The 27,461-nt window shown below is 44.8% G+C and overlaps 1 protein-coding gene across 26 annotated transcripts in view; it reads right to left on the reverse strand.

Moving 5' to 3' along the window:
- LOC139558019 (E3 ubiquitin-protein ligase HUWE1-like) overlaps window positions 1–27,461 on the reverse strand; it is a 77,361-nt gene that overhangs the window by 32,520 nt on the left and 17,380 nt on the right. For 18 of the 26 annotated variants that reach the window (XR_011671523.1, XR_011671524.1, XM_071373403.1 and 15 more), the window contains 30 exons: window positions 26,528–26,619; window positions 25,425–25,645; window positions 25,200–25,257; window positions 23,058–23,234; window positions 22,469–22,714; window positions 22,046–22,179; window positions 21,578–21,693; window positions 21,115–21,303; window positions 20,641–20,857; window positions 19,589–19,711; window positions 19,088–19,325; window positions 18,557–18,679; window positions 18,313–18,406; window positions 17,985–18,169; window positions 17,628–17,684; window positions 16,516–16,638; window positions 16,219–16,314; window positions 13,712–13,981; window positions 13,172–13,324; window positions 12,904–13,031; window positions 12,361–12,442; window positions 12,022–12,198; window positions 9,440–9,590; window positions 7,417–7,678; window positions 4,130–4,310; window positions 3,748–3,943; window positions 3,315–3,482; window positions 2,521–2,663; window positions 2,136–2,244; window positions 1,691–1,914 (listed from right to left, as the gene is read on the reverse strand). Coding sequence is in view for 24 of the 26 variants with exons in the window: in XM_071373403.1 (XP_071229504.1) it covers window positions 1,691–1,914; window positions 2,136–2,244; window positions 2,521–2,663; window positions 3,315–3,482; window positions 3,748–3,943; window positions 4,130–4,310; window positions 7,417–7,678; window positions 9,440–9,590; window positions 12,022–12,198; window positions 12,361–12,442; window positions 12,904–13,031; window positions 13,172–13,324; window positions 13,712–13,981; window positions 16,219–16,314; window positions 16,516–16,638; window positions 17,628–17,684; window positions 17,985–18,169; window positions 18,313–18,406; window positions 18,557–18,679; window positions 19,088–19,325; window positions 19,589–19,711; window positions 20,641–20,857; window positions 21,115–21,303; window positions 21,578–21,693; window positions 22,046–22,179; window positions 22,469–22,714; window positions 23,058–23,234; window positions 25,200–25,257; window positions 25,425–25,645; window positions 26,528–26,619 (4,733 nt within the window). In the remaining 2 variants the exon portion in view is untranslated. The remainder of the gene's footprint in view (window positions 1–1,690; window positions 1,915–2,135; window positions 2,245–2,520; window positions 2,664–3,314; window positions 3,483–3,747; window positions 3,944–4,129; window positions 4,311–7,416; window positions 7,679–9,439; window positions 9,591–12,021; window positions 12,199–12,360; window positions 12,443–12,903; window positions 13,032–13,171; window positions 13,325–13,711; window positions 13,982–16,218; window positions 16,315–16,515; window positions 16,639–17,627; window positions 17,685–17,984; window positions 18,170–18,312; window positions 18,407–18,556; window positions 18,680–19,087; window positions 19,326–19,588; window positions 19,712–20,640; window positions 20,858–21,114; window positions 21,304–21,577; window positions 21,694–22,045; window positions 22,180–22,468; window positions 22,715–23,057; window positions 23,235–25,199; window positions 25,258–25,424; window positions 25,646–26,527; window positions 26,620–27,461) is intronic. The other 8 variants (XM_071373424.1, XM_071373422.1, XM_071373414.1 and 5 more) reach the window with 5 other exon arrangements.

Raw genomic sequence — 27,461 nt, forward strand, 5'->3', positions numbered from 1 at the left:
AGCATCATGCTGTGGGGATGTTTTTCAGCAGCAGGGACTGGGAGACTAGTCAGTACCGAGGGAAAGATGAACGGAGCAAAGTACAGAGAGATGTGATGAAAACCTGCTCCAGAGCGCTCAGGATCTCAAACTGGTGCGACGGTTCATCTTCCAACAGGACAACGACCCTAAGCACACAGCCAAGACAACGCAGGAGTGGCTTCGAGACAAGTCTCTGAATGTCCTTGAGTGGCCCAGCCAGAGCCCAGACTTGAACCCGATCTAACATCTCTGAAGAGACCTGAAAATAACTGTGCAGCGACGCTCCTCATTCAACCTGACAGAGCTTGAGAGGATCTGCAGAGAAGAATAGGAGAAACTTCCCAAATACAGGTGCCAAGCTTGTAGCGTCATACCCAAAAAGACTCGAGGCTGTAATCGCCGCCAAAGGTGCGTGAAGTACTGAGTAAAGGGTCTGAGTATTTATGTAAATGTGACATTTTTTTTTTTTATACATTTGAAAAATAATCTAGAAACCTGTTTTTCCTTTGTCATTATGGGGTATTATGTGGAGATTAAATTGTTTGTTTACCTAATCAATGTTAGAATAAGGTTGTAACGTAACAAAATGTGGAAAAGGTGTAGGGGTCTGAACACTTTCCGAATTAACAGTATGTATGCACGTCTCATTAGGCTGTATGTATTTTTAGATACAGGCCTAGTGTAAATGTATTATAGTGTCAATCTATTACAAATAGAAATACAAACTTTAGACTAAATATACATTTGACAGAGCACAGCAATCGATAAAACAAGTGGTTCTGATGTCAGCATTACACAGGTAAGCTAATGATGAGAGAAAACAGGAATGCAGACAGGCTGTAAAGACCTCTATATCTATATGAGTGACTGTGTACAACACCACCACCTGCTGTTATGTTGGACACCTACGGACCAAAAAAACATGTTATGAAATATTGACATGTATTGCCAAAATAAAGGTTTAAGGAAATACAGGCAGACACCACATCACTACAAGACAAAACAGCTTACTCAATCTTGTAAGTAGCAAAGCTTTTGGTGTGTGAAAAGGCCAACACTTTACATTGTATGCAGTACAAATTGACATTATTGTGGGAGCACCTCCGCTAAGAGTTTGAATTAGGCTATTTGAGAAGGTTTGAATCCACAATCAACCTGCCTACACAAGTTGTTTGAAGTACAATGGACCAACATAGCTACTGTACAAGATCAAAGTGTGATGAAAAACCTTGGTAGAGCATGGGTGGAGTAGGCATTGTGGTGCACATGTGAATTTGCATTCTGTTTCGTGTTCAAGTAAAGGCTACGGCAACACAGGGATGGGAAGAGTTGAACAGGAGTTTGTGAACGCATTTTCAAGTACTGAAAGCAGGGTTTCCCCAACTCGAGCCTCAGGATCCCACCGGCTGCACGTTTTGGTTTTTGCCCTTGCATCTACACAGCTGATAATATAATGACCTAATCATCCAGCTCCGATCACTTGAATCAGCTGTGTAGTGTTAGGTAAAAAAAACTAAACGTGCACCTCTGGGGGTCCCGAGGACAGAGTTGGGGAAACTTCAAGCTTTGATCCCTTTGGGTTCTTAATGCTAAATGTATTACAGTAGTAAAAATCTCAATACAAATAGACTTCGAAAAATTGAAGTTTTGTCCAGGCGAACCAACCCACCTCCTTGATGAGCTCAGACTGTCCGGCCGTGTAGCAGTAGGATGCTATGAGGGTGGCGATGCCCACGTAGGACCTGACCAGCTCTGCCAGGAGACGCAGGATGGTGGAGGTGGGCATCAGGGGCTTGGAGGCCTTAGCCTTGGCCCCCTTACCCTCCTCTGAGCTGGCTCCGTTCTCACCCTCCACCTCCTTCTTCTCCTCACGCATCTCCTCTGGAGTAGAGGCTGGGGAGAGGAGATGAGAGGGAAATGTACGGAGGGGATAAAGAAGAGAGGAGTTGGGATCAAGTAGAGGCAGAGAGGTTGTTAAAAGACATTTTTAAGGATGCAGTCGTGACAAAATCCTTTTTCATACATTTTGTGTAAACACACTATATTGTATATTTTCATCCTAAAATGTAATCAAACAAAAGGAAGAAGTGTAAGGATGTAAATGTAGTCAATACCAGTAGAGGCTGGAGGTGAAGAGCAGGGAGGGAGTGCCTCACCTTCTCCCTGGGGCGTGCCAGACTGAGAGGAGTCAGCCACAGCACCATCAGCAGTAAACACCTGGGCCTGAGAGAACGAGGAGAGATGGAGAAAATATTATTTACAATATCTAGACTAATACAGCAGTTTTCAAAACATACATATTAATATGTTTCCATTGATAATACTCACTCTTGGGCCCTGTTCAGTCGGTGGGAAAACATTTTGAAACGGAGAGGTATAACCTAAACTTCCAATAAGAACACTTCTGTTTTCTGTTGCAAAACGTTTCGCTAGTGTATCCACTACTGAAACAGGACCATGGCCAGAAGGACTCTCACAAACAGCCAGCCAGCCACTTACGTTGATGTGGAAAGCGGACTGTGAGTCGAAGTCACTGCCCTGTCTGGTGAGTCTGTACTGCTGGTAGACATCATCGTCCTGGAGGATCTGACACAGGTCCTGCCCCCCGGGCACCGCCACAGCAGGCTCCTCTGGACGCTCAGCTACACAAGAGACACACAGGAAGTTAGCCCACAGAACCTTTCACTTTACACACGTGTAGCAGGTGTAAAGTGAAAGGTGTAGCAGGTGAAAGCTATGATCTCTTATTGATGTCACTTGTTAAATCCACTTCAATCAGTGTAGATGAAGGGGAGGAGACAGGTTAAAGAAGGATTTTTAAGCCTTGAGACAATTGAGACATGGATAGTGTATTTGTGTCATTCAGAGGGTGAATTGGCAAGACAGAAGCTTTAAGTGCATTTGAACAGGGTATGGAGGTAGGTGGCAGAAGCACCGGTTTGTGGCAAGAACTGCAACACTGCTGTGTTTTTCACGCCCAACAGTTTCTCGTGTGTATCAAGAACGATCAACTTGACACAAGCTGTTCTGAGGGCAAGGGGGGGGGGGGGTGCAACTCAATATTAGGAAGGTGCTCTTAATGTTTTGTACACTCGGTGTACGGCTTGCTGTCTCAATCCATTGATGTCTTTTCATTCCTCACATCCTCTCTCCTCCCCTCCTTCTCCTAATGCATTGGAGATTAAGAACCGAGGGGAGGTGCCTTGTTCAATATAGTGAAGGAGGCGAGGACATAGGACGCAAGGTACCGAGGAAACACAAATTGGGATAGGGTGCTTGTGTGAGGGTCTTACCCTCTTCAGGTGCGTGGTAGGCGGCCAGGGCGTTGAGCATGTCATAGATGACCTCTTTGATGGTGTCAGGGATGGGGGGCAGCGGAGACAGCTTGAGGGGGGTGGTCTTCACCAGCTGCACCGCGTTGGGCCCCTTGATACGCAGGTTCTCAAACTCATCATCTGACGCTAAGCAGAGTGAGAAAAAAATGCCAACACTTAAAGCAACCACACACACACACTGTCACATTAAGTCACACTGTAAAATAGGGGCACTAGCTGAGAGCTATAGGTGCAAGCGGATAGTTTACTGGCCACAGGTCTGTCAGATGTATTCAGAAGTAGTTTCAGAAAGACTTGGTCACCACACCACACTGTTTTGCATGGTCCTTTGAACCGGATAGACCTGTGGACATTCAACTATCCAGACTCCTATCAGAGTGTTTTAACGTACCCGTACCAGCTCCGCGGGGTGCAGGTAGGGCGATCCGGACGCAGCTGTTGGCCGTGTCTGCGAAGCAGTCTGGGTTCCGGCAGGCGGCCGGGCCCAGAACGCGCAGGATGTAGTTAATCTCTCTGGAGCCCAGAGAGCCTGATACCACACCTGACGTGGTGCTGCCCGCCCCACTGGTCACTGCTGACCGCACCACCTAGAAGTCAGACAGACACTAAGTGCAAATTACAAATGGCTATAGTGCACTACATTTTAACACTGACTGGGGGTTTGTCAACAGTCTAAAGTTTGCTCCTCTAAGTTTCTCCTTGCCCTCAGCTGCACTGATCAGAAAACTGAAAATAATACCAAATAGTTGAAATAGGTGAAAGTGTTCCAGTACCTTCTCCATGGTGTGGCGTAGAGTGGCGGGGTCCTCAATGATGTGTCTGAATAGCAGGGTGACGAGCGGCGTGAAGCCGTTGAACCCCGACCCCTGCGTCAGCCCCAAGATCATCCTGGTACTCTTCAGCTCAGCAAACATCATGGCGTAGTGGTGGGTTCTCGTCAGGCGCAGGCACAGCCTGAAGAATAATTATAAATTACACACAGTCCAATTGATGACAGTTCTTCCAGTACAATTTATATATAGATGTATTTAATGTTACGTTTTGCAGTTGTGACTCAAATGATGCCATTTTATGACTGACGCAAACCAATTTCCCATTACTGATCAGTAAAATAAAACTACTACATTTGATTTGTACAGCACTTTCATGACACTTTTTAGTGTGCAACAAGTACTTAGAGTAGTAAAATAGAAAAAGTAGACAGCCAGCATGACCTGGGCCGGGTGGGTCTGGCCCCCTGGGTTCAAAATATTTTGCCTAAGGAGCTCCATTTGTGGCATCGAGCACATTCTAAATGCCTTGATTCCATCCGAAATACACAGCAAAATGATTGAATACCAGGAAAATGTAGTTGTGGTATTATGTAGAAAGAGATTACTTTATAATGGAAAATCACTGATAATGTAAGAACAAGTAAAATAACAGTACTTTAATTTTTTTTTTTTTTTTTTACATTTTTAAATTTTTAAAACAATTAATCTTCAAGATTGAAGTCTTATTTACAGTTTTACTACAAGAAATGAATTCCCACAACATTGGATGTGCTCAGTTGGCTTGAGAAGTATCCATACCGTCATACCAGGATATTTGGTAATACCGGCACTGAACAGAAGGACCGCTATTTTCACTGAACCTTTGTAATCAGTAGGTTAGCAATGCTAACAAATAGATGTAAAATCCTATAGAGAATGCTAACTAAATGCTAACGAGCGCATTGCTAACATGTTATACAGTCTCTGACCTAGATTATTTGCAGGACTGACATCCCAGCTGAAAGTTATAGAAGTAGCTCAAAAACACTACACAGTTTGCTGCATGCACAAAATAAATATTAGACAGCAAGGCACTTGATCAAGGAGGGGATTCTCTGCTGTTACCATGCGAAACTTGATTATGGAAGAGGGTAACCACTTAGGTAACAAGCTAATAAAGTAGCAAATCAAATGCACAACTGCAGAGCATTTAGCACATTTTAGACAGTTAAGTTATAAGATATCTAGCTGGCAAACATTTAGGTCTGGATTCCATACTACTCCACAACAAGGCTCCGATCTCTCATTGTTGTGTGCTTGTAAAGGCCACGTGACTGGGGACTACCAGTAAGGTTAGTAATAACATTTTTAAATTAACTCGATATTCCTTATCTTCTAAAGTAATGTACAAGTTGACTGCAGGTATTTACTTAAAAAGTAAATACAAATATCCAAATTTATAAAAATAGATCAAACAAAGTATAAACAATAATGACAGTATTGAAAAACCCTCCTTTGGCAATTTCCAAATACCCCTGTATATGGTATAATGCCCAAGCCTAGTTCCAAGTCCACAACAATGCTTAAACCAAATCAGGAAACCACTTTTGAGGTCTGGGAAATATCTGTATAAATGTTGATTTTTGGGTGTAGTTCCCCTTTAATCCCAGTGTGCTCCTAGCAAGATGCTGTTGTTTAGCTGTGTTTTTGTAGCACACGTGATGGGAGAGTTGGCAAAACAAATACCCACTGGAATGATGAAAACAATCACGATATCATTCTGAAAGGTAAGCATAGGCTACTTTGTAGTTAACGTTTAATTGAGAAGGTTTTTGAGAAAGCCTTTCCAACTATAAGAAAGCGTTTCATGAGCATCATGGCTAATGGCTACACAAAGAGGTAGACGAACACACCGCGTACACAGAGAAGGGGCATTTGTGTTGCCTCTTCAGAAGGTTGCAGGAAATAAAAAATAACTGATGCATTCAGTTCATATCTTATGATAAACTTGGGCAAATGTATACATTTAGTTGATTCCCTACTAAGGACAATAAAAATTGTTTTTTTATATAGTTGAATTCCGCTTTAATGCCTGGATTCCAGAATGAGGCTCTCTACTACCTATTCTTCCTGCAGTGATGATTCACCATCTTCATCTAATGTTTTCATAATTTATCTGTAGATAATCGGCAAAATGCCATAGGCCTACTAGTAGCAAATTAGGGAACCAAATGAACAGCTCTCTCACCGATACGATTTGGTAGGCTACACTGACTGACGAGACTCGCTCACTTTAGCATCACTGTCTGGCAAGCCCAGACATCCTAGGAAAGGAAACCCTTCGGTTTCCTTGTTCAGATGTGATACCATGTACATATAACCACATTGTATGATTTATGAATGGCAAAGGGATATAGAAGATGGACTTTATTCAGTCAGTTCTACACCTTGTATAAGTTGGTCAACACTTGCTGTTCAGCTGTAAGCCCAGTAAATAGCCTATTATGCATAACAACACCACGTGGCCAGCTATGTGAAACACCAGAAAGAAAACAAATGGAATGTTCCAAAAAACAATTTGGCCAAATTGTGGATTACGGACTCATCGTAACCACTTACATTACATCGGAAATGCAAATTCCCACTCCCTCCATGTAAAGAAATTTGACTGCAACCAAATACAGTGCACACAAATTGCACTGGCAGGCAGGACAGACAGCAGACTGCGTTTCTTTGTCATCGCTTGCTTTGTGACTGACAGGCACCTATCAAATCAAATTTATTTATAAAGCCCTTCTTACATCAGCTGATATCTCAAAGTGCTGTACAGAAACCCAGCCTAAAAACCCAAACAGCAAGCAATGCAGGTGTAGAAGCACGGTGACTAGGAAAAACTCCCTAGAAAGGCCAGAACCTAGGAAGAAACCTAGACAGGAACCAGGCTATGAGGGGTGGCCAGTCCTCTTCTTGCTGTGCCAGGTGGAGATTATAACAGAACATGGCCAAGATGTTCAAATGTTCATAGATGACCAGCAGGGTCAAATAATAATAATCACAGTGGTTGTCGAGGGTGCAACAGGACAGCACCTATCCTATCAATAGATCGCTAGAAGATCCATATCGTTCCTTCCAGCGAGAGAGGGCTCGACAGAAACTTAAATGAAAAGTAGCCTAGCTAATATGATTATGAAGTGGACAAAGTAGTCAGCTGAAAATTTGTCCAACAAGCTGATTAGGCGAGACTAATGGAAAACACTGCATTTCCATAAGATTCAAGACTTAAGAGAGAACAAAATAAAAGTAGGAACCTTAGTGTGGCGTGGAGGGTGTCTGGGTCCACGGGGACACTTATCATGGATACACAGGCTCTGATGAGCACCGTGGTCATGTCCTCTGTCAGGCCCTGCACAACGATGGCTCCTCCTGCCCCGGTGCGTTCAGACGTGGGGTCCAGGGGGGCTGCGGGAGGGGGGGCAGCAGGAGCAGAGGGACCAGAGAAGGACTCCTTTAGTTGAGGGGAAGTGTTGTCATCTTTAGGAGCACTCATCTCCACGGCTACTGGTGCAGAGTCTGAAAGAGAGAGGGGAGGATTTGACTATGGTATTCAACTAAAGTAACAGTATACATACATTTATACATTTTTTCATCTAAACAAAGTGTGCTTTGTGACAATAGCAATGTCTAATAAAAGGTCAACACTTCACACTTTGCTTATAAACACTGGAGTTGCGCATATTTCTTCCAAAGCTATAAATCTACAGTGCCTTCAGGAAGTATTCACACCCTTTCTACATTTTGTTGTTACAAATTGGGATTAAAGTGGCTTCAAATCTTTTTTTTCTTCCGATCTACACAAAATACTCTGTCAAAGAGAAAGAAAAAGTATAACAAAACATTTTTAAACGAATATATCTTGTTAGATAAGTATTCAACACCTTGAGTCAATACATGTTAGAATCACCTTTGACAGCAATTACAGCTATGAGTCTTTTTGGGTAAGTCTAAGAGCTTTGCAAACCTGGATTGTACAATATTTGCTCATTCTTTTTCAACTCTTCAAGCTCTGTAAAGTTGGTTGTTGATCATTACTAGACAGCAATTTTCAAGTCTTGCCATAGATTTTCAAGCTGATTTAAGTCAAAACTGTAACTAGGCCACTCAGGAACATTCAATGTCGTCTCAGTAAGCAACTCCAGTGTATATTTGGCCTTGTGCTTTAGGTTATTGTCCTGCTGAAAAGGTACATTTGTCTTCCAGTGTCTGTTGGAAAGCAGACATTTGTATTTTGCCTGTGCTCAGCACTATTCCATTTATTTTTTATCAATATAAAAAACTCCCTAGTCCTTGCCGATGACGAGCACATCCATAACATGATGCAGCTACCACCGTGCTTGAAAATATAAAAAAAAAAAAGTGGTACTCAGTGATCTGTTTGCCCCAAACATATTTGTATTCAAAACATAAAATACATTTCTTTGACATTTTTTGGCAGTTTAGTGCTTAATTACAAATAAAAAACACGTATTGCAATATTTTTATTCTGTACAGGCTTCCTTTTTCACTCTAATTTAGGATGGTATTGTGGAGTAACAACAATGTTGTTGATCCATCCTCAGTTCTCACAGCCATTAATCTCTAACTGTTTTAAAATCACCATTGGCCTTATTGTGAAATCCCTGAGCAGTTTCCTTCCTCTCCGGCAACGGAGTTAGGAAGGACACCTGCATCTTTGTAGTGATTGGGTGTATTGACACCATCTAAAATGTAGTTAATAACTTCACCATGCTCAAAGGGATATTAAATGTCTGCTTTTTTTTAATTATTGATACCTATCTACCAACAGTTTCCCTTCTTTGCGAGGCATTGGAAAACCTCCCAGGTTTTTGTGGTTGAATCTGTGTTTGAAATTGATGGCTCGACTGAAGGACCTTACAGATAATTGTATGTGTGGGGTACAGAGATAAGGTAATCATTCAAAAATAATGTTTAAAAAATTCAGAGTGAGTCCATGCAACCCATCATGTGACTTTAGCACATTTTTCCTCCTGAACTTATTTAGGCCATAAAGGGATTGAATACTTAGTGCCCTGACACTTTAGCTTTTCATTAACTTGTAAAAACATAATTCCACTAATATTATGGGGTATTGTGTGTAGGGCCATCAAAATGTGGAAAAAGTCAAGGGGTGTGAATAATTTCTGAAGGCACTGTAGAAGGCAGTAGGTCCATTATCTGGGTCTCTCTATCCTATGGCTTGCCCATGTCCCCCTCATCAGTCTCAGGTATCTGTTCGAGGCTATACTAGAACAGTAGCTCCTATCCAGTCATCACCTGGGTCTGTCTGCGTCTCCTCTGCCTTGCCCTTGTCCCCCTCCTCCCTCTCAGAGTCCGTCATGCTGCCAGTTTTGGCAGGTTTAGGAACGCGAGGCACTCTCTGAACCGTCAGCATCACCGGACGACGGTTACCAGTCTCCTCATTCACCTGGAATAGAACAAAGATATACAAGTCAATGGTTTCCCAGACCCAAATTATGCCCATAACTGGACTGATAAGCACTTTCAATGAATACTCTCCATTGAGCACCAGGATTTATTAAAGTATTCCTTAGTCAAAAAAAATCCACTGTCGACTCTGTTCCTTTGAGTGGTCTCTGTATAGAAGAGGCTCCTCACCGGCGAGTTTATTAGGTACACAACTACTTTCACCAGAATGGAGCGCTCCTACGTGGCCGTGGCTTGCTATATAAAGCAGGCAGACATTGACATTCAGTTACTGTTCGATTGAACATCACAACGGGCAAAACAAGTGACCTAAAAGACTTGGCGCCTGCTATGATCGTCGTTGCCAGGCACGCCGGATCCAGGATCTCAGAAACGACAGCCCTGTGGGATTTTCACGCGCAACATTGTCTAGGGTTTCCCAAGAATGGTGCCACAAACAAAAAACATCCAGTTAGAGGCAGTCCTGTGGACAAAAACAACTTATTGATGAGAGGTTGAAGGAGAATGGCAAGAATCGTGCAAGCTAACAGACAGGCCACAAATAATGGCACAGTACAACGGTGGTGTGCAGACAACCACAACGGGTTCGACTCCGATTAACTAAGAAGCAGCTCCAGTGGGCACACAATCACTAACACTGGACAATTGAGGACGAGAAAAACATTGCCTGGTCTGACGAGCCCCGGTTCCTTTTGAGTCATGCTGATGGCAGAGTCAGGATTTGGTGTAAGCATCATGAGTCCATGGCACAATCCTGCCTGGTGTCAACGGTACAGGCTGGTGGAGGTGATGTACCGCCGTCCAATCTGCAGGAACTGCGTGATGCCATCGCGTCAGCATGGACCAATATCCCAGTGGAATCCTTGTAGAATCCATGCCCCGAACAAGTCAGGCTGTTCTAGGAGGCAAAGGGTGGTCCGACCCAGTACTAGATGGGTGTACCTAATAAACTGGCCATTGAGTTAGGTTACAGCCTTATTCTAAAATTGATTAAATACCAAATAAATCTTTAGCAATATGCACACAATACCCCATTATGACAAAGCGAAAACCAGTTGACATTTTTTCAAATGTATATAAAAAAAAGAAATACCTACATAAGTATTCAGACCCTTCGCTATGAGTCTCGAAATTGAGCTCAGGTGCATCCTGTTTCTATTGATCCTCCTTGAGATGTTTCTACAACTTGATTGGAGTCCACCTGTGGTAAATTAAATTGATTGTAAAGGATTTGAAAAAGCACACCTGTCTATATCAGGTCCCACAGTTGACAGTGCATGTCAGAGAAAAACCATGAGGTTGGAGTTGTACGTAGAGCTCCGAGACAGGATTGTGTCGAGGCACAGTTCTAGGGACCAAAAAATGTCTGCATCATTGAAGGTCCCCAAGAACACAGTTCCCTCCATCATTCTTAAATGGAAGAAATTTGGAACCACCAAGACTCTTCCTAGAGCAGGCCGCCAAACTAAGCAGGGGCGTGATAAGGGCCATGGACAGTGAGGTGACCAAGAACCCGATGGTCACAGAGATCTAGAGATCCTATGATGAGATAGGAGAACCTTCCAGAAAGACAATCTCGGCAGCAGTTTGCCAAAAGGCACGTAAAGACTCTCAGACCATGAGAAACAAGATTCTCTGGTCTGATGAAACCAGAGATTTATTGAATGCTTTGGCCTGAATGCCAAGTGTCACGTCTGGAAGGACCCTGGCACCATCCCTACGGTGATGCATGGTGGTGGCACCATCCCTACGGTGATGCATGGTGGTGGCACCATCCCTATGGTGATGCATGGTGGTGGCACCATCCCTACGGTGATGCATGGTGGTGGCACCATCCCTACGGTGATGCATGGTGGTGGCACCATCCCTACGGTGATGCATGGTGGTGGCAGAATCATGTTGTGGGGATGTTTTTCAGCAGCAGGGACTGGGAGACTAGTCAGGATCGAAGCAAAGATGAACGGAGCAAAGCACAGAGAGATCCTTGATGAAAACCTGTTCGAACCGCTCAGGACCTCAGACTGGGGCAAAGGTTCACCTTCCAACAAGACAACGCAGGAGTGGCTTCGGGACAAGTCTCTGAATGTCCTTGAGTGGCCCAGCAAGAGCCCGAAACTCCCCAAATACAGGTGTGCCAAGCTTGTAGCATCATACCCAAGAAGACTCGAGGCTGTAATCGCTGCCAAAGGTGCTTCAACAAAGTACTGAGTAAAGGGTCTGAATCGTTATGTAAATGTGATCTGTTTTAATCTTTAATAAATTAGCAAAAATGTCTAAAAACCTGTTTATGCTTCGTCATTATGGGGTATTGTGTGCAGATTGATGAGGGAAAAAAATAAGGCTGTAACCTAACAAAATGTGGAAAAAGTCACAGGTCTGAATACTTTCCCAATATACATCTCTCTCTATACCTGGACCATGGTGTTGAACTGTACGGTGTATCTCCTGCGTCCTGCGGTGAATCGGACGCTGCTCTCCCCGGCCCTCCAGGCTGAGTCTATAGTGCCGTTGTTAGAGGCAGAGTAGCTGCACCAGCGCCCCGACCGGTCGTCAAACCAACGCCAGTTATTACCATTGGGCTGCAGGTACTGGAGAGAGTGGAGGGGGTGTGGGGACGAAAGGAGAAATTAAAAAAAAAAAATTGTAGTGAGAGAAGGTTGACTAAAGACCAGACATGGCAATACAATGGTAATCACATGCATATCCTATAATGTGGGATAAACTTTGTTGCACGGGGACATTCCTCTTACCTTGTTCATCTGCGCTCTGCGTTTGGATGAAACAGCCATTTTCTCATAGAAGTCAATGATCAGCAGCACTGGAGTGATCCACCTGTACACAGTCGGACAGACAACGTTCAGTCGTGTTGTACATCGCCTTTTGTCTGACAGATGCAATGCTTATACATTTACCTCACCCAAGTACGAAAAACAAGTATCGCTCTAATAAGAAAAGGCTTTGTTAAAAAAATGAAGATCGTTCATGCCGCCATTTGTAGCAGGATGTGCACATGTGCTAGCTAGCTAATCTCAGTAACGGTCCTTTAGTCCGTTTGCTGTCAGAGCCTGGGGGATGGCAGAGCCATGTATTTAGAGCCTTGGACAATTGTTTCTGCATTATGATGCAGTTACATGTATGACACTTCATTTTTTCATTTTATGGCAGTCATGTTAGCTCCCATTATATTACATGGGAAATATTTAAATAATGCTTTGTAACTGAATTAGAACAATATTCACAATTTTAAAAGTTGGGCCAACTCTAAATACACAGTTTTGGGGGGTGCTACTCACTTGGGCGTCTGGATGTCCTTCTGCTCCTTGGCAGCCTGCAGACAGGGCTGCACTACTTCTAGCAGCTTGATGAGCACATTGAGGATCCCACTGTTCTCCACCACCCTAGCACATGACAGCTTCAACTCCTACAGGGAACAGAAGACAGCATGGCTCAACATTCAGGGCCGGTGGGGGTGTGTGAGGAAGGAATTACTGTTCATCTATGTGTCTGTCACTAAAGTAGTTTGAGCAGGAGGTTTTTCTGTCTGCGTGCGTGTGTCCGTACCTCAAAGAGCAGTGTGAGCAGCAGGATGCGTGTTGCCAGGTTGGAGGCCTGGGGCAGGGTAGCCATCTGTCTGGTCCACTCAGACACAGTCTTGGTGTCACTGGTGGTCAGGGGTATTGCTGCCTTGATGAGCACGTCTGCTGCCTCCCACACCTACACATGTCAAAGATTACATACTTTAATAGATCACACCTTGACATTTCACACAGCAGAGTTTCCCAATCTCTGTCCAGGGGCTCCCCCGAGTGCACGTTATGGGTTTTGCCCTAGCACTACACAGCTGATAATCAAATCTTGATGAGTTGGTTATTTGAATCAGCTGTGTAGTGCTAGGGCAAAAACCAAGACGTGCACCCAGGGGGAGCCCCAGGACAGAGATTGGAAAACCCTGACATACAGGACACAGAGAACTCAAATAATTGGTGCAGACGGTCACAAGGACAATACTACAGCTTATTGCCCAGAGGTCATTAACAGAGTGACAACACTAGCAATCATCATCACTTCTCCAAGGCATTGACCAATTGGTATTACACATACCTGGTTGACCACCTGTCGAAGGATGAGGTCCCTGTACTCGGGACCACTCCTCTTGATGGCGGTCATGAGCAAGTCACAGAGGCGATAGACGGTGTCTGGCAGCTCGTCCAGCAGGTGGAAGCAGCCGGGCAGCATGGAGTCAGTGAAGGCGTGGAGCTCCGTACTGTCCAGGGGCTCGGCCTCCAGGAACCTCTCCAGGCAGCGAGCCTCCTCCTCCTCCGTACGCTCCCTGGCTCTCCTGTCGTCCTCCTCGCGATGACGCGCCGCCTCCTGAGAGAAAGACATAGGGAGGGAATGTGAGCACGTGTGGGGGTGAAGTGGTGTGAGCCCAGTTTCAGAAACAACCCCTAACCAATCTGTGTATACATCAGATAAAAGCAATACAGCTGATATTTCACCAGGTCTATGAAATGAAAAGCTGCAACAATAAATAGAATTCTACACCCAGTGTTTTCCACTAGCGCCGGCAATACAGATAATTACAGAGTCATTTTCAGCCGGGTACTTTCTCCACTTAAAATGAACTACTTTTCAAATCGCTAGTCAGAAGAGAGAGAAAAAAAAAGAGTGCCAAGCCCTCTCCTGCTAGAATGAACAACATGCATCTTCTAGTCATCAATTGATAGGACAGGAGCCTGTCAATCTAGGTGAGAGATGACAGGAACACACTGCTGGTGTGACTGTCCTGCCTCTCTGTACCTGGGTGTGTGTGTGTTGGGTGCGCTGCGGTTGCAGTCAAATTTCTTTACACAGAGAGAGCGTGAATTTGCATGTCGAAATCCACTTCGCCAAATTGTTTTTTGGCACATTGATTTTCCTTTTGCATGCATAGTCTGACTTTAACGTTGGCCTGCTGGCAGTAAAAACATTTGGTGGCCAGTAACTTTTCAGCACATTTTTTTCAATCCAGTTCAACATTTGCCTGCTCTGTCAGTCTACCATTGAAGACCACACACGTAAATGTCACGCTATTTGTATTTGACCAATAGGATAGGCCGTTCATTCAAGCACCACCACTCTCCTGCCAATCATAACTCCGAGCAGTACATAGGTTGATGCACACGAGCTGTCCGGAGTAAAAAGAAGTGCCCATCCATCTACTCACTGAGCTTATTTACTTTAAGTGATTGTGCACATACTAGCAATAGGCTAGCAATAGGCTAGCAATACTGTTGATAGTCTGCAAAAAAGACATGTAGCATTGGTCTTGGCTAGCCTACTGTGGTCATGTTGATCTCTTTCTTTTGGAATATTTGTCTTAAAGGGGGCAGCATCCTATTTTCAAATCTTCTCAAAAATACATAATTTACAAACACAAATGAATGCAATTAATACACTGCGGTTCTAAAGAATAGAGTCATGAGTTATTTGAATTATATTACACAGCTTTTTAACACATATAATAACCAAATGTAGCCTATTAATAGCTGAATAGGCCTATATAGAGAAAGCATGACAACCTATAGGCCCTCCATGACCCCAACCCATTTAACAACTACAACATGTAGAAATTGTGATAGGCCAGTAGATTTAGGCCAGTAGATTTTGGCCCAGTGAGAAAATAAATTAACTTTGGACCCAGGTGTGTTTCATATGCAGCCAAGGAGTGGTGGTGCATATGCTATTTACTGTGCTGATTTAGGGACGGCAAGCTTGACTAGTTTATAAAATATGGTGAATCCGCCTCACTGCAGGAACAATAGGTAGGCTAGTTGTTTTAAACCTATTAATACTTATTGACATAGGTCTACCGACTTCAGAGTGTTGACAATGGACTAGTTAACTGCTGTTGTTTTCTGTGTAGCAAAGCACATGTTAAACACCTGCTACATTCGTCTATCATACCTATATTGCAGATAGCTGAGAAAAATTCTTAAAAAGGAAGCTTGAAGCCTGTGGAAGTCAGCAGACTCTTACAGGATTCTTTAGGCCCAGTATAGTCTAAATATTTTCCCCTTGTGATTTATATCATGTTCTACAACAGCTGATGAAACTAACCATATAAAAGTGTGGGGGAAAAAAAGTTATTATTTCATGATATTTGCTGGTTGAAAATCTAATCTAGGAAAAATACAGCTTGTTGGGAATAAAGTCTTAACCAGAGGAGGCTGGTTGGCTACTTTCTCTATTTGGCTGGCTACTCCATGTGCTTGTGGAAAACATTATATCCTTTTACATTTTAGACATTTAGCAAACTATCTTATCCAGAGCGACTAGGGTTAAGTGCCTTGCTTAAGGGCACATTAACAGATTTTTCACCTAGTCTGCTCAGAGATTAGTACGAGCAACCTTTCAGTTACTGGCCCAATGCTCTTAACCGCTAGGCTACAAACCTATACAATATTTTCAAATCTACACAAGTGCCTAGGGTGTATTGAGGATTCCACAGCTCCTTTCTGGAGGGGGCCCTGGTTATTCATTCATGAGCCGTTGTCCATTCATTCAGCAATATGTTCCATCCGTACGCCTGAGTGGGGGCGTGTCTTAGTGTGTGTGTGGCAGCGCACCTCGGGCGAATCAGAGCGCTGTTCCATGCTGACCTCTTGTCCCAGAGACATGGCGATGGCTCTCATCATCTGGTCCTCCTCTGACATGGTCATGTCCTACAGACAGACCAACAGAGTACACTTAACACACATTACGGGAGGAGACGTGTGTGTGTGTTCCTGTGCGTGCGTGTAATATGAGTATATAGTGTGTCAATGGACCGTGGCTGAGTATGCATGTTCTGTATTTGCATGTTCTGTATTTGCATGTTCTTTATTTACGTGTGCGTTCCCATGTAAGTATGTGTGTGGTCGTACCCTGACGGCTCCGCTGAGTAGAGGAGGAGGGTGTGTGAGCAGGTACTCTGTGGCCTGCTCCATGGTGCTGGTGTTCACCAGGGCCTCCATGGCATGCTCTCTGGAGAAACCCATGTCCATCAGCTAGATAGAGAGAACAACGGTTAAAAACGACAGACAGAGAAACGGGTCACAGGACAGGGTGAGAGGAGAAACGGGTCACAGGACAGGGTGAGAGGAGAAACGGGTCACAGGACAGGGTTAGAGGAGAAACGGGTCACAGGACAGGGTTAGAGGAGAAACGGGTCACAGGACAGGGTTAGAGGAGAAACGGGTCACAGGACAGGGTTAGAGGAGAAACGGGTTACAGGACAGGGTTAGAGGAGAAACGGGTCACAGGACAGGGTTAGAGGAGAAACGGGTCACAGGACAGGGTTAGAGAAGACTTCCTTCTAGGGAGTTTTTCCCTAGCCCCTGTATTGCTTACTCTTTGGCGTTTTAGGCTGGGTATCTATAAAGCACTGTCATAACTGCTGGTGTGTGTGTGAGAGAGAGCGGGAGAGAGAGAGAAAAGGAGCAGACTATGGCTAAGGCACAGTGTGATCAGTGAGTCAATCTCACGCTTTATATACAGTGACTATACAAAATATTAGGAACACCTGCTCTTTCTGTGACTGACCAGGTGAATCCAGGTGAAATCTATGATCCCTTATTGATGTCACTTATTAAATCCACTTCAGTGTAGATGAAGGAGAGGAGACAGGTTAAATAAGGATTTTTAAGTCTTGAGACAATTGAGACATGGATTGTGTATGTGTTCCATTGAGATGGTGAATGGGCAAGACAAAATATTTAAGTGCCTTCTAACGGGGTATGTAGGTAGCTGGTAGGCGCACCTGTTTGTGTCAAGAACTGCAACGCTTCTGGGTTTTTTACGCTCAACAGTTTCCTGTGTGTGTCAAAAATGCTCCACCAACCAAGGGATATCCAGCCTCCCACTCTCTCTTGCTCCCTCCCTCCCTCTGGTTCCTCCTGGCCACCTTCAGCCGGGACCCCATTACAAACAAGAGATCAGATTCAATTCTAGTCAAATGTGTGCTCGCGCCTGAGTGTGGAGCAGGCTAGCTGTATACCTGCTGTAGCTGCTGCTGGTTGACATTTGGCTGCCTCTCCCTGCTTCCTCCCTGAGCCTGTCACAAGACAAAGTGGAGCAGGCCACACCAGCGTGAGGGTTCAAGGGGACAAGAGGTTGACAACAGAACAGTACAATTTCAACCAATGCTAATAGTGCAACCAATGCTCTCAACGGTATCTAGCAATGCTAGCAGTTATATCTATCAAAGCTGTCGAATGATGCATGTTTAATGCCAAAAACTGTCTATGAGGAAAACGGTCTAACAAAAACTGCCATTTCTATGAAGAAACGGTCACAAAAGGTAAAGGAATCCAAAAACACACACGGACCGGACCGACAGCCACACCCTCCTCACCTGCTGTAGCTGAGCCTGGTTAACTGGTGGCTCTCTCCTGGGAGTAGTGTTAGTGGAGTCCTCTGCTGCACCCCCTGGTGCAGGTGGTGCTGTACTGCTTCCAATGGCTGGTCCTGGAACTGACCCGGCAGGGCCCTCTCCTGCATTTACTGCTGCTCCAGGGGCCACTGCTGCTCCACCTGCACCTGGATTTTACATTCAAGTGTTATAAATCATTATGTGCTGTTGGATAGTTATTGTGCATTTATCCTTCATGTGTATAAAAATACATTGTATCAAATAATTCATTACCATGTAATGTAGTTGAAAATAAACCATTTCCTCTCACCTCCAGAGCTGGGGCCTACAGGCAGCGTAGAGGCCCCAAGGCCTCCCTCCTCCTCTGGACGGGCCGTGCCCTCCCTCTCCTTGGCCAGGCGCTCCTGGGAGGAATGAACAAAATTTCATTACATGCCACTAGCAACCATCCCTCAAAAGATAATTTGACAAAGAAAATGTGTACATTACAAATAATTCCCCCCACTAGTTTCTCTCTTCTGGTGTGCCACTGCACCTTATATAAAAGAACACACCTGGATGACAGGTTCTCCTCTCAGGATGTGGCACAGTATCGCTAACATGGACTCAGCCATGCGGCCCCCGTACACTTTAAGGGGCTTTCTGTTCCACAGGCTGCAGATGCAGCTGAACGCTGCCTAAATGGGAGGCAGAGAGAGTGGCTCAAGATTAGAGGGAGCAACGAAAAATACATCTCAAAAATGTTTTACTTTTTCATTTAACACACACACAGTCTTGTATAACTAACCTTGTGGGGACACACAATTCAGTCCCATTCAACATCCTATTTTCCCTGACCCTAACCAGTACTCTTACCTTAACCCAAAAACCTAAACTTAACCCGTAACCTAATTCTAACCCCAACACTAATTTTAACCTTATCCCTAAATCCCCTAGAAATAGCATTTGACCTCGTGAGGACTAACAAAATGTCACGTAGGTCAAATTTCCGTTTGTTTACTATTCTTGTGGGGACTTCTGTTCCCCACAAGAATAGTTAAACACATCCAGGAAAAACCACACACACCACTAAACAATCCCCCTACCTTCTGAGTGACTATGAGGAATCGCAGGGCGCTGAACTGGGGGGTGGTGGGTGTGACCCCGGGAACCTTGACAGGCAGGCTGTGGGGTGAGTCCAGCACAGTACTGGGGTTCACCATCTTCTCCACCAGCATCAGCCAGGCATCCAAGAACTCCCCTGTCCCGTCTGGCAGCTCTGCATGCTCCAGACCCTCAGAGACAGGCACCTTACCACCCATAGACAGGGCCCAGTTAAATGTCCTGGGGAGATGGGAAACGAGAGGTGTCAGAGCCGATGGACAGAGAAACATAAGCTCTTGTTGGGTACCCTCACAATTACGTCCCCAAATGTTTCCTGGTCAGGGAAAACTCAATGCCCTACTTACAATGATACTATTAATTATCCTGGCAATAAGGTAGTGCCAAATACATATTCCGTCAGGTATTAATGATGTGAGCTGAGCAGCAACAGTAATGAGCCTGGTTGTAGCTACAGGTCTATTAACGGAGGGTGTTCTACTCACTCAAAGAGTGCGTTGTGTCCTCCGGAGCAGAAGAACTTCTGCAGCATGAGGTGGTAGGGGTACTTCCTCTCGTCGAACAGCATGGGGGACGTGAAGCCCACCGAGCAGATGAAGAACGTCAGCCTGTAGGGGAAGAGAGAGCAGAGACATCACGGCCATGAGAACACACATCTGATAACTCCAATCCTCTCAGATCTACAGAACAGCCTTGGGGGATGTCTCTTCCCTCCTCCAGAAGTATCTATTGAATTAGTGTAAGCATTAGTTAAAGGAAGTTTCCACCACTGGGTGTGTAGGTGCACATTTCGTGAGATGGGTAGAGAATCCGGAAGCAACCCAAGTAGCCATTGTGAGTAACAGAGTACCTGAAACGAGGGCTGGGGGTGTAGGGGTAAAAGAGTACCTGAGACGAGGGGTTGGGGTGCAGGGGTAACAGTAGAGTACCTGAAACGAGGTGTAGAGGTAACAGTAGAGTACCTGAAACAAAGGGTAGGAGTGTAGGGGTAACAGTAGAATACCTGAAACGAGGGGTAACAGTAGAGTACCTGAAACGAGGGGTAGGGGTGTAGGGGTAACAGTAGAGTACCTGAAACGAGGGGTAGGGGTGTAGGGGTAACAGTAGAGTACCTGAAACGAGGTGTAGAGGTAACAGTAGAGTACCTGAAACAAAGGGTAGGAGTGTAGGGGTAACAGTAGAATACCTGAAACGAGGGGTAACAGTAGAGTACCTGAAACGAGGGGTAGGGGTAACAGTAGAGTACCTGAAACAAGGGGTAGGAGTGTAGGGGTAACAGTAGAATACCTGAAACGAGGGGTAACAGTAGAGTACCTGAAAACGAGGGGTAGGGGTGTAGGGGTAACAGTAGAGTACCTGAAACGAGGGGTAGGGGAGTAGGGGTAACAGTAGAGTACCTGAAAAGAGGGGTAGGGGTAACAGTAGAGTACCTGAAATGAGGGGTAGGGGTAACAGTAGAGTACCTGAAACGAGGGGTAGGGGTAACAGTAGAGTACCTGAAACGAGGGGTTGGGGTGTAGGGGTAACAGTAGAGTACCTGAAACGAGGGGTAGGGGTGTACGGCGGGGGCTGCCAGCTGAGGCCCTTGGTGAGCAGCTTGGTGAGGGAGGAGGCGGTGGCCCGGGCGGCGGGGGTGGGGGCTGTGCCGGTGCTGGTGGCGTGGTGAGAGCGGCGCTGTCGGACTGGAGAACCCACACACAGCTTCACCAGAAGACCAAAGAGCTCGGCCAGAGCCCGGCCCAGACGAGACGACGCTGGAGTAGAGAGGGGAGAGTTACCACACCAAGATGAAAGAGACAGCCAGCACTCACAAATATAGAATCAGCAGTCACAACAGTCAGTGTTTCAACCTTCACCTGACAGTTGTATGTTTCCTCTGTCTTTCTTCACTAATGCAGAGATTCTGACAGTACATTGCTGTATTTGGTGGGACTACCAATCTACACTTAACGTATGCCTACAAATAGACAATGGTGTGAAAAAGAAAAGACAAAGCTCCGGATGTCCTCACCAGAGAGCAGGGGTTTGATCTGCTTGATGCGAGTGGCCATGGCGGGGGTCAGTTTGGACTTGGTCTTGGGGTCAGATGTGCCGGCGGTGGGCTCGTCAGTCTCCATGGGGGCTAGCGTGTCCCCGTCCAACCCCATCCCCTCTAGGAGACACGTGGCAGAGGGGTCCACAGCAACAGCCTCAGACTCAGCTAGTGAGAGAGAGGAACGGGCTAGTGGTTAGAGCTAGGGGTGGCTGTGCTGGAAGATAAAGTTTGGCTAAAATATGCTTATACATTCCTTTCTTGCACATTGCTTAATGATGCCTAACAAACTCCAACATTCCAAATTTGACAGTTATTTTTAGAAATGTAAAAAGAAAAACAAACTGCCAAACATTGTCCTATTTCTTTCATGAATGATCATTCTTAACCAATTGATAACATCTTCTTTAGTTTTTTTTCAGTAGAAGGGCGTCTCTGTTACCAGTTCTCCTGGATCCAGAGGTAGAAGCGGTGGCTGTGGTGCTGCCAGATGGCTTCTCCTCCTTGGGAACCAGCTTCTGCATGTCAGCCTGACCGAACTCACAGCCTGGGGGGAGACTGGGGGAGGAGAGGAGAGAGAAACAGGAGCGAGTTAGTGTGTTCTGTCGAATGCATGCTGAGAAAGAGAGAAAGCCACACACAGAGACGGAGGGGGAGAGAGAGACGGAGGGGGGCGAGAGAGACAGAGGGGGGCGAGAGAGACGGAGGGGGGCGAGAGAGACGGAGGGGGGCGAGAGAGACGGAGGGGGGCGAGAGAGACGGAGGGGGGCGAGAGAGACGGAGGGGGGCGAGAGAGACGGAGGGGGGTGAGAGAGAACCTCAAGGCCAAAAGATGGAGGGCTAAAGAGAGCTGGAACCTGGAGGAGAGAGACAGAGAGCGTATCAGACAGGCTTATCAGAGGTAGTGTACCTGTTGGGTGTGCAGAGAGACAGCAGCACGGTGCTCTCCCAGACCAGAGAGCAGTAGAGCTGACTCAGCTTGTTGAGAACACTCAGACCCAGCTGGGAGCCCCACTGGTTCACACTGATGGCCCTGATCTCACTCTGCACAACACACAGGGGAAGGTTAATGAACACACTTGGGCAAACCCATACCAAACCACACAGTCAAGCAACTCCTTCCCAACAATGACAATCCACAGAAGCGGTGCGCTCTAAATCCACAGAGGCGGTGAGGTGCAGTACCTCTACAGTTGGTTGATTATATGCTGCTGACATCTTTCAATGAATTGAATACAAACGTCAACCTAATCTACAGCCTGTACTTTGTGGGCTACAGGTGTGGAGTGACATAACGAGAGGTCCTTGCTGATTAGTTTACCAGGCATCTTACCTGCCCTACCCTGCAGGTGTGCACAAACATCAGGATATAAGCGTGTGCGGCGGTGAGCGCGTGCAGCAGTGGCGTGGCGCGGGCCGACAGCGTTGCGTCGGTCACGTGACCGGCGGTAGCGAGCTCTCGGAGCAGCACGGAACCTCCGGGGACCTCGATGGGGCGGTGGAGCGGCTCGAGGGCCGACAGGATGCTGTCCAGCTGACACAGCCCCTCTTGGAGCACTTTGGGCTCATGGGACAGCGTCTGGGGACCACGGGACGACACAACACGCTTCAGTATCAATACAGCACAGTCACAGGGAGAGACTGAACTGTTACATTTAACAGGTCTCCCTGGAGTTTAGTCACAACAGTCAGAGAACCTCAGAAATACAAGCCTACCATCAAAATACCACAGATTATATATTCTAAAGAGTCTATAGTCCATTTTCCAGCTCTGCTTGAGCTCAATCACTAACAAATTCACTGAAATCATATCCCCACATCTCTTAGTCTCACCAGTATGGAGTTGCAGAGCCCAGCTACAGCCTCCCATCATAACCACACACCTCCCATCCCAACTCCATATCCCCAGTGTCAGGTCTCACCAGTATGGACTTGCAGACCCCGGCTACAGCCTGGCAAGCAGCTGAGGTGGGGAAGTCGATGGGCAGGTTGGGCAGACCCAGGATGGAGACCAGGGGCAGGAGACCCTTCTGGTTGACAAACTCCTGACAGTGGTCGTCTGTCGTGTTGTTACTAAGGATCGACTCCACAAACTTCATCTGGGAAGGAACACAAAAGGGGAATGTTAAGGGGTAAGGAATCAAATAGAATTGTATTGGTCAAACACACATATTTAGCAGATGTTATTGCAGGTGTAGCTAAATGCTTGTGTTCCTAGCTCCAACAGTGAAGTAATATCTAACAAGACACACACATCTAAAAGTAAAATAATGGAATTAAGAAATATTGAAATATTAGGACGAGCAATATCGCAGTGGCATTGACTAGAATACAGTAGGAATATAGAATATACACATATGAAATGAGTAAAACCGTTTGTAAACATTATTAACCTTTTCACACGTACCAACAAACGGGTGTGATCGTTGTATAGTGGTCCCTGTAGCATACCGGTGTTATTAGAACACTTGATGAGAACGCTTACTTAGAACGTACATTTTCGATTGACGCAACACTTTTTTCCACAGAAACATGTTGCACAAACACAGTCCGTACAAAGTTATGTCCAGAATGTGATCTGTGAATGTCTGAACATTGCATCCAGAAATAAACCGAAGTAGCTACAGCGTAACACAATCATCCAAAATGTAGGCTACATTTGTCCTCGCGCTAACTGAGGAAAGAGTGACTTATTTTGAATAACTCAAATATGACTCTCGGCTGACAGAAACTACAATATGAATTAGCTAATAGCAATGACTAGTTATAATTAATCACATCACGGGTGAGCTCACCATTGATCGAAATAATTGAGTAAAACACTTTCTAGAAATCGAAAGTAATCCGACGATGGGTAGTTTGTGCGCGCCGGAATGTTTATTTTTTCGCATCAACCAAAGATAAGAGGAGACCAGATGAGTTTGGTCTGTTTATAGTATGCATGTTGAAGGGGGTGTGTCATCTACGATCATCCACTTCCGGAAGTTCACCCAAAAGAAGAGTGAACCATTCCTTCACCTCATTATAACATCTTCGGTCTCACAGATTACGTGACACCCAGAATGCATTGTATAATTTAAAACAAACATGGCGCCACACACAGCTGGCAAATAGTTTAGCTCATTATCATCAGTACAACCTTCAAAAAATTATTTTATACACATCATAGGTGCCCATTACAATAGATGCAATTATCGGAATGCCTTATTTGTCACAAGTATTTGAAAACATATGTATTTACAATTTTATTCACTATGCTCCATACATACCATACGCACCTACAGTAGAAACACGATATACAGAAAATAAGGAACTTCCTATCAAAGTAACACACACATATCCAAAAGTTATTATTTGTAAGGAAAACAAGGAAGTGAAAGCGAGCCCCAGCAAGAAAATGTTCAAATTCTTGGAAGACTGCAGAAATATATGCATACTTGATCTGCGCAAACATAAGTGAAGTGTGGTAGGCTCTCCTCAAAGACAGAAGTTTATCCTGCTCAGTAAAGTCTCAAACAAATTGTTTGCAACGCTGAAATCGGCTACTTCTATGTGAATTAATGAGGAGGCGGAACACACCTCAATTCAAACTGTTGTTAGATAATAATTTGAAATTGACAAGTTGAAACATAGCCAAAAGATGTCTGGCAGGCAGCGCGTGTTAACTGTCCCGTTGTGTAATAATCACATTTTGGAACAGTGAGTGCATTCTAACATCACGTGCATAAAACAACCGTTAGATATTTGGAACTCACGTGTGAAAAGGTTAAAGTGACCAGTGATTCCATGTCTATGTACATAGGGCAGCAGCTTCTAAGGTGCAGAGTTCACTAAAAGGGTGGTAGCCGTCTAGTGACTGACTAAGCACCTCCCCAAAAGTTATTAGACGATAGTAGTAGTACAGTCTGCACACCGTTATACGCTCCCAGAAGTCATTATTTTGTACAAATGTTCCGATTAATTTTGAACGTAAGAGAAACGTCATAATGTGATTTTGCTTGTCATCACTTCATTGACAATTACATCACATAAAATAACCAGAGAACGTGCATCAACACACGTACCACATTCAGAATGTAATCCATCAGAGGAATCGGTATCCTCTCTTCAGTGCCAACAACCCTACAGGAAAAATGACATAAACACTATTATCCCAACTCCCGATCAAACATGTAACAAAATGTAAATACATAAATGATTTATAAATATAGAGAAAAAAAAATTATATCAGGAGCAATAAATCCTGAATTTATCAGGAAGAATCACATCGCTGATTTGGAATGTCATACAGTTCAACTGGCACTGACTGTCTGTTGCTCTCTGGTTCCCCCTGCTGCTGGGTGAAGGTATGGAGCGCCTCCTCTTCCTCCTCATCTTCGCTGGAAGCCTCTTCTGCAGCGTGGGAGGAGCGGGCAGGGGGCGCGGTGACGGTGCCATCAGTCTTCTGGATAGAGGGCTTCTGACAGATGTACTCCGGGGCTCGGCCCAGGTTACATATCTCCTCCAGTAACTGGGAAAGGACAGTTGACCTTTTAGTTATTTAGCAGACGTTCTTATACAGAGCGACTTACAGTTAGTGCATCCATCTTAAGATAGCTAGGTGGGACAACCACATATCACAGTAAGTACATTTTTCCTCAATAAAGTAGCTATCAGCAAAGTCGGTGCTGGCAAGATAAGACAAGTTCGAGTGCTGGTGAAAACAAGGAAAGGGTATTTGTTTTGAAGAGAAGCCAAGTGTGTGTTAAATTACCATAACGTAAAAACCCCTCCAGGGATAAACATTAAGTTGTTCCTGTTCAGATCACATGGCCCAGGTTACAGAAACAATCACGTTGTGCTAATTCACTATGCAGTTTACAAGGTTAATCTATATGATTAGGGTCCTAACACATGGCCTGAACCAGTTGAACTCTGTGCCCTAGTTAAAAGCTACAACAAGACCTCAATTTTTCCTGGTCAAGTCACACGCAGAGTTAAAACTACAAGTCCAGACATGAACAATGAGATAGGGATGGGCATTTGAATGAGTGTCTGAGCACTCACTAAAATCATTTTGAGTACTCACATGTTACCGTGAAACGGGTTTGAAGGCCAAAAGAGTTTGCAGTATGCTAAAGGTTGTTCCAGTGACTGGTGGTTCTGATACACAACTTTAACATTGTCACTGCATTTGACATACTCCAAACAATAAACATCTTACAGTTGGAAATTGTGCCTGTGCTTATACATTTAACCTGCTAAAATAGTTATATTTGTAAATTGAGTCCTTGTATTTGATTATTAGTAATCAAATACCAACCTGTACTGGAGTACTCACTCCCATCCCTGCTCAATGGTGCTGATCATTTCACTTTTTCCAGGCCTCCTGTACATGTCATTGTAAACCCACCTTGATGATGGCAGTAGTGGCGTCAGTCTTCAGAGTGGGTTGGTGTCTCATCAGTTCATCCACAGCACTGCCCAGGTTGGATGCTGTATCTCCTGTACACACACAAACCAGCATGATTACATACAGACATCTGCATCAACAGTGTATAGTGTCACCATACTACACTGAACAAAAAATTTAAAAAAAGTGTTGGTCCCATGTTTCATGAACTGAAATAAAAGATCCCAGAAATGTTCCATGCGCACAAAAAGCTTGTTTCTCTCAAATGTTGTGCACAATTTTGTTTACATCCCTGTTAGTGATTATTTCTCCTTTGCCAAGATAATCCATCCACCTGACCGGTGTGGAATATCAAGAAGCTGATTAGACAGCACGGTCATTACACAGGTGCACCTTGTGCTGGGGACAATAAAACGCCACTAAAATATGCAGTTTTGTCACACAACACAATGTTACAGATGTCTCAAGTTGGGAGGAAGCGTGCCATTGACTGATTTCCTCATATGAACTGTAACTCAGTAAAATCTTTGAAATGGTTTCATATATATTTCTGTTCAGTATTGTTAGGTCTAAATAAACAGAGTAAAAATTAACAGACAACTAGTTAAAGCTCAAACCGAGTTAATTCACCCACTGAGTCAAGCAGCTGAAAAGACAAAGACATGTTCCCATCAGCACCAGTATTTATACCCCCCTTTAGGCAGTCTCCTCCTTTCTCTAAACACTACATCTTGTTGCTAGGCAGGAAGTTAAGTGATGTGGGTAATAAACGTTTCTTTCTCCCTTCACCTGACCTGATCACAGCACCCATTCCTCACTAATACACACTTACCTGTGACCACAACTATATTATTGTCTTTTTCCCTTAATTAGTAACTCTACAAGCCCCTGGCTCTTATCCAACCTCCATTACAATATACATTCCTCATACATG

This window comes from Salvelinus alpinus, chromosome 28 (genome assembly GCF_045679555.1).
Source record: "Salvelinus alpinus chromosome 28, SLU_Salpinus.1, whole genome shotgun sequence".
In the NCBI taxonomy this organism is placed as follows: domain Eukaryota; kingdom Metazoa; phylum Chordata; class Actinopteri; order Salmoniformes; family Salmonidae; genus Salvelinus; species Salvelinus alpinus.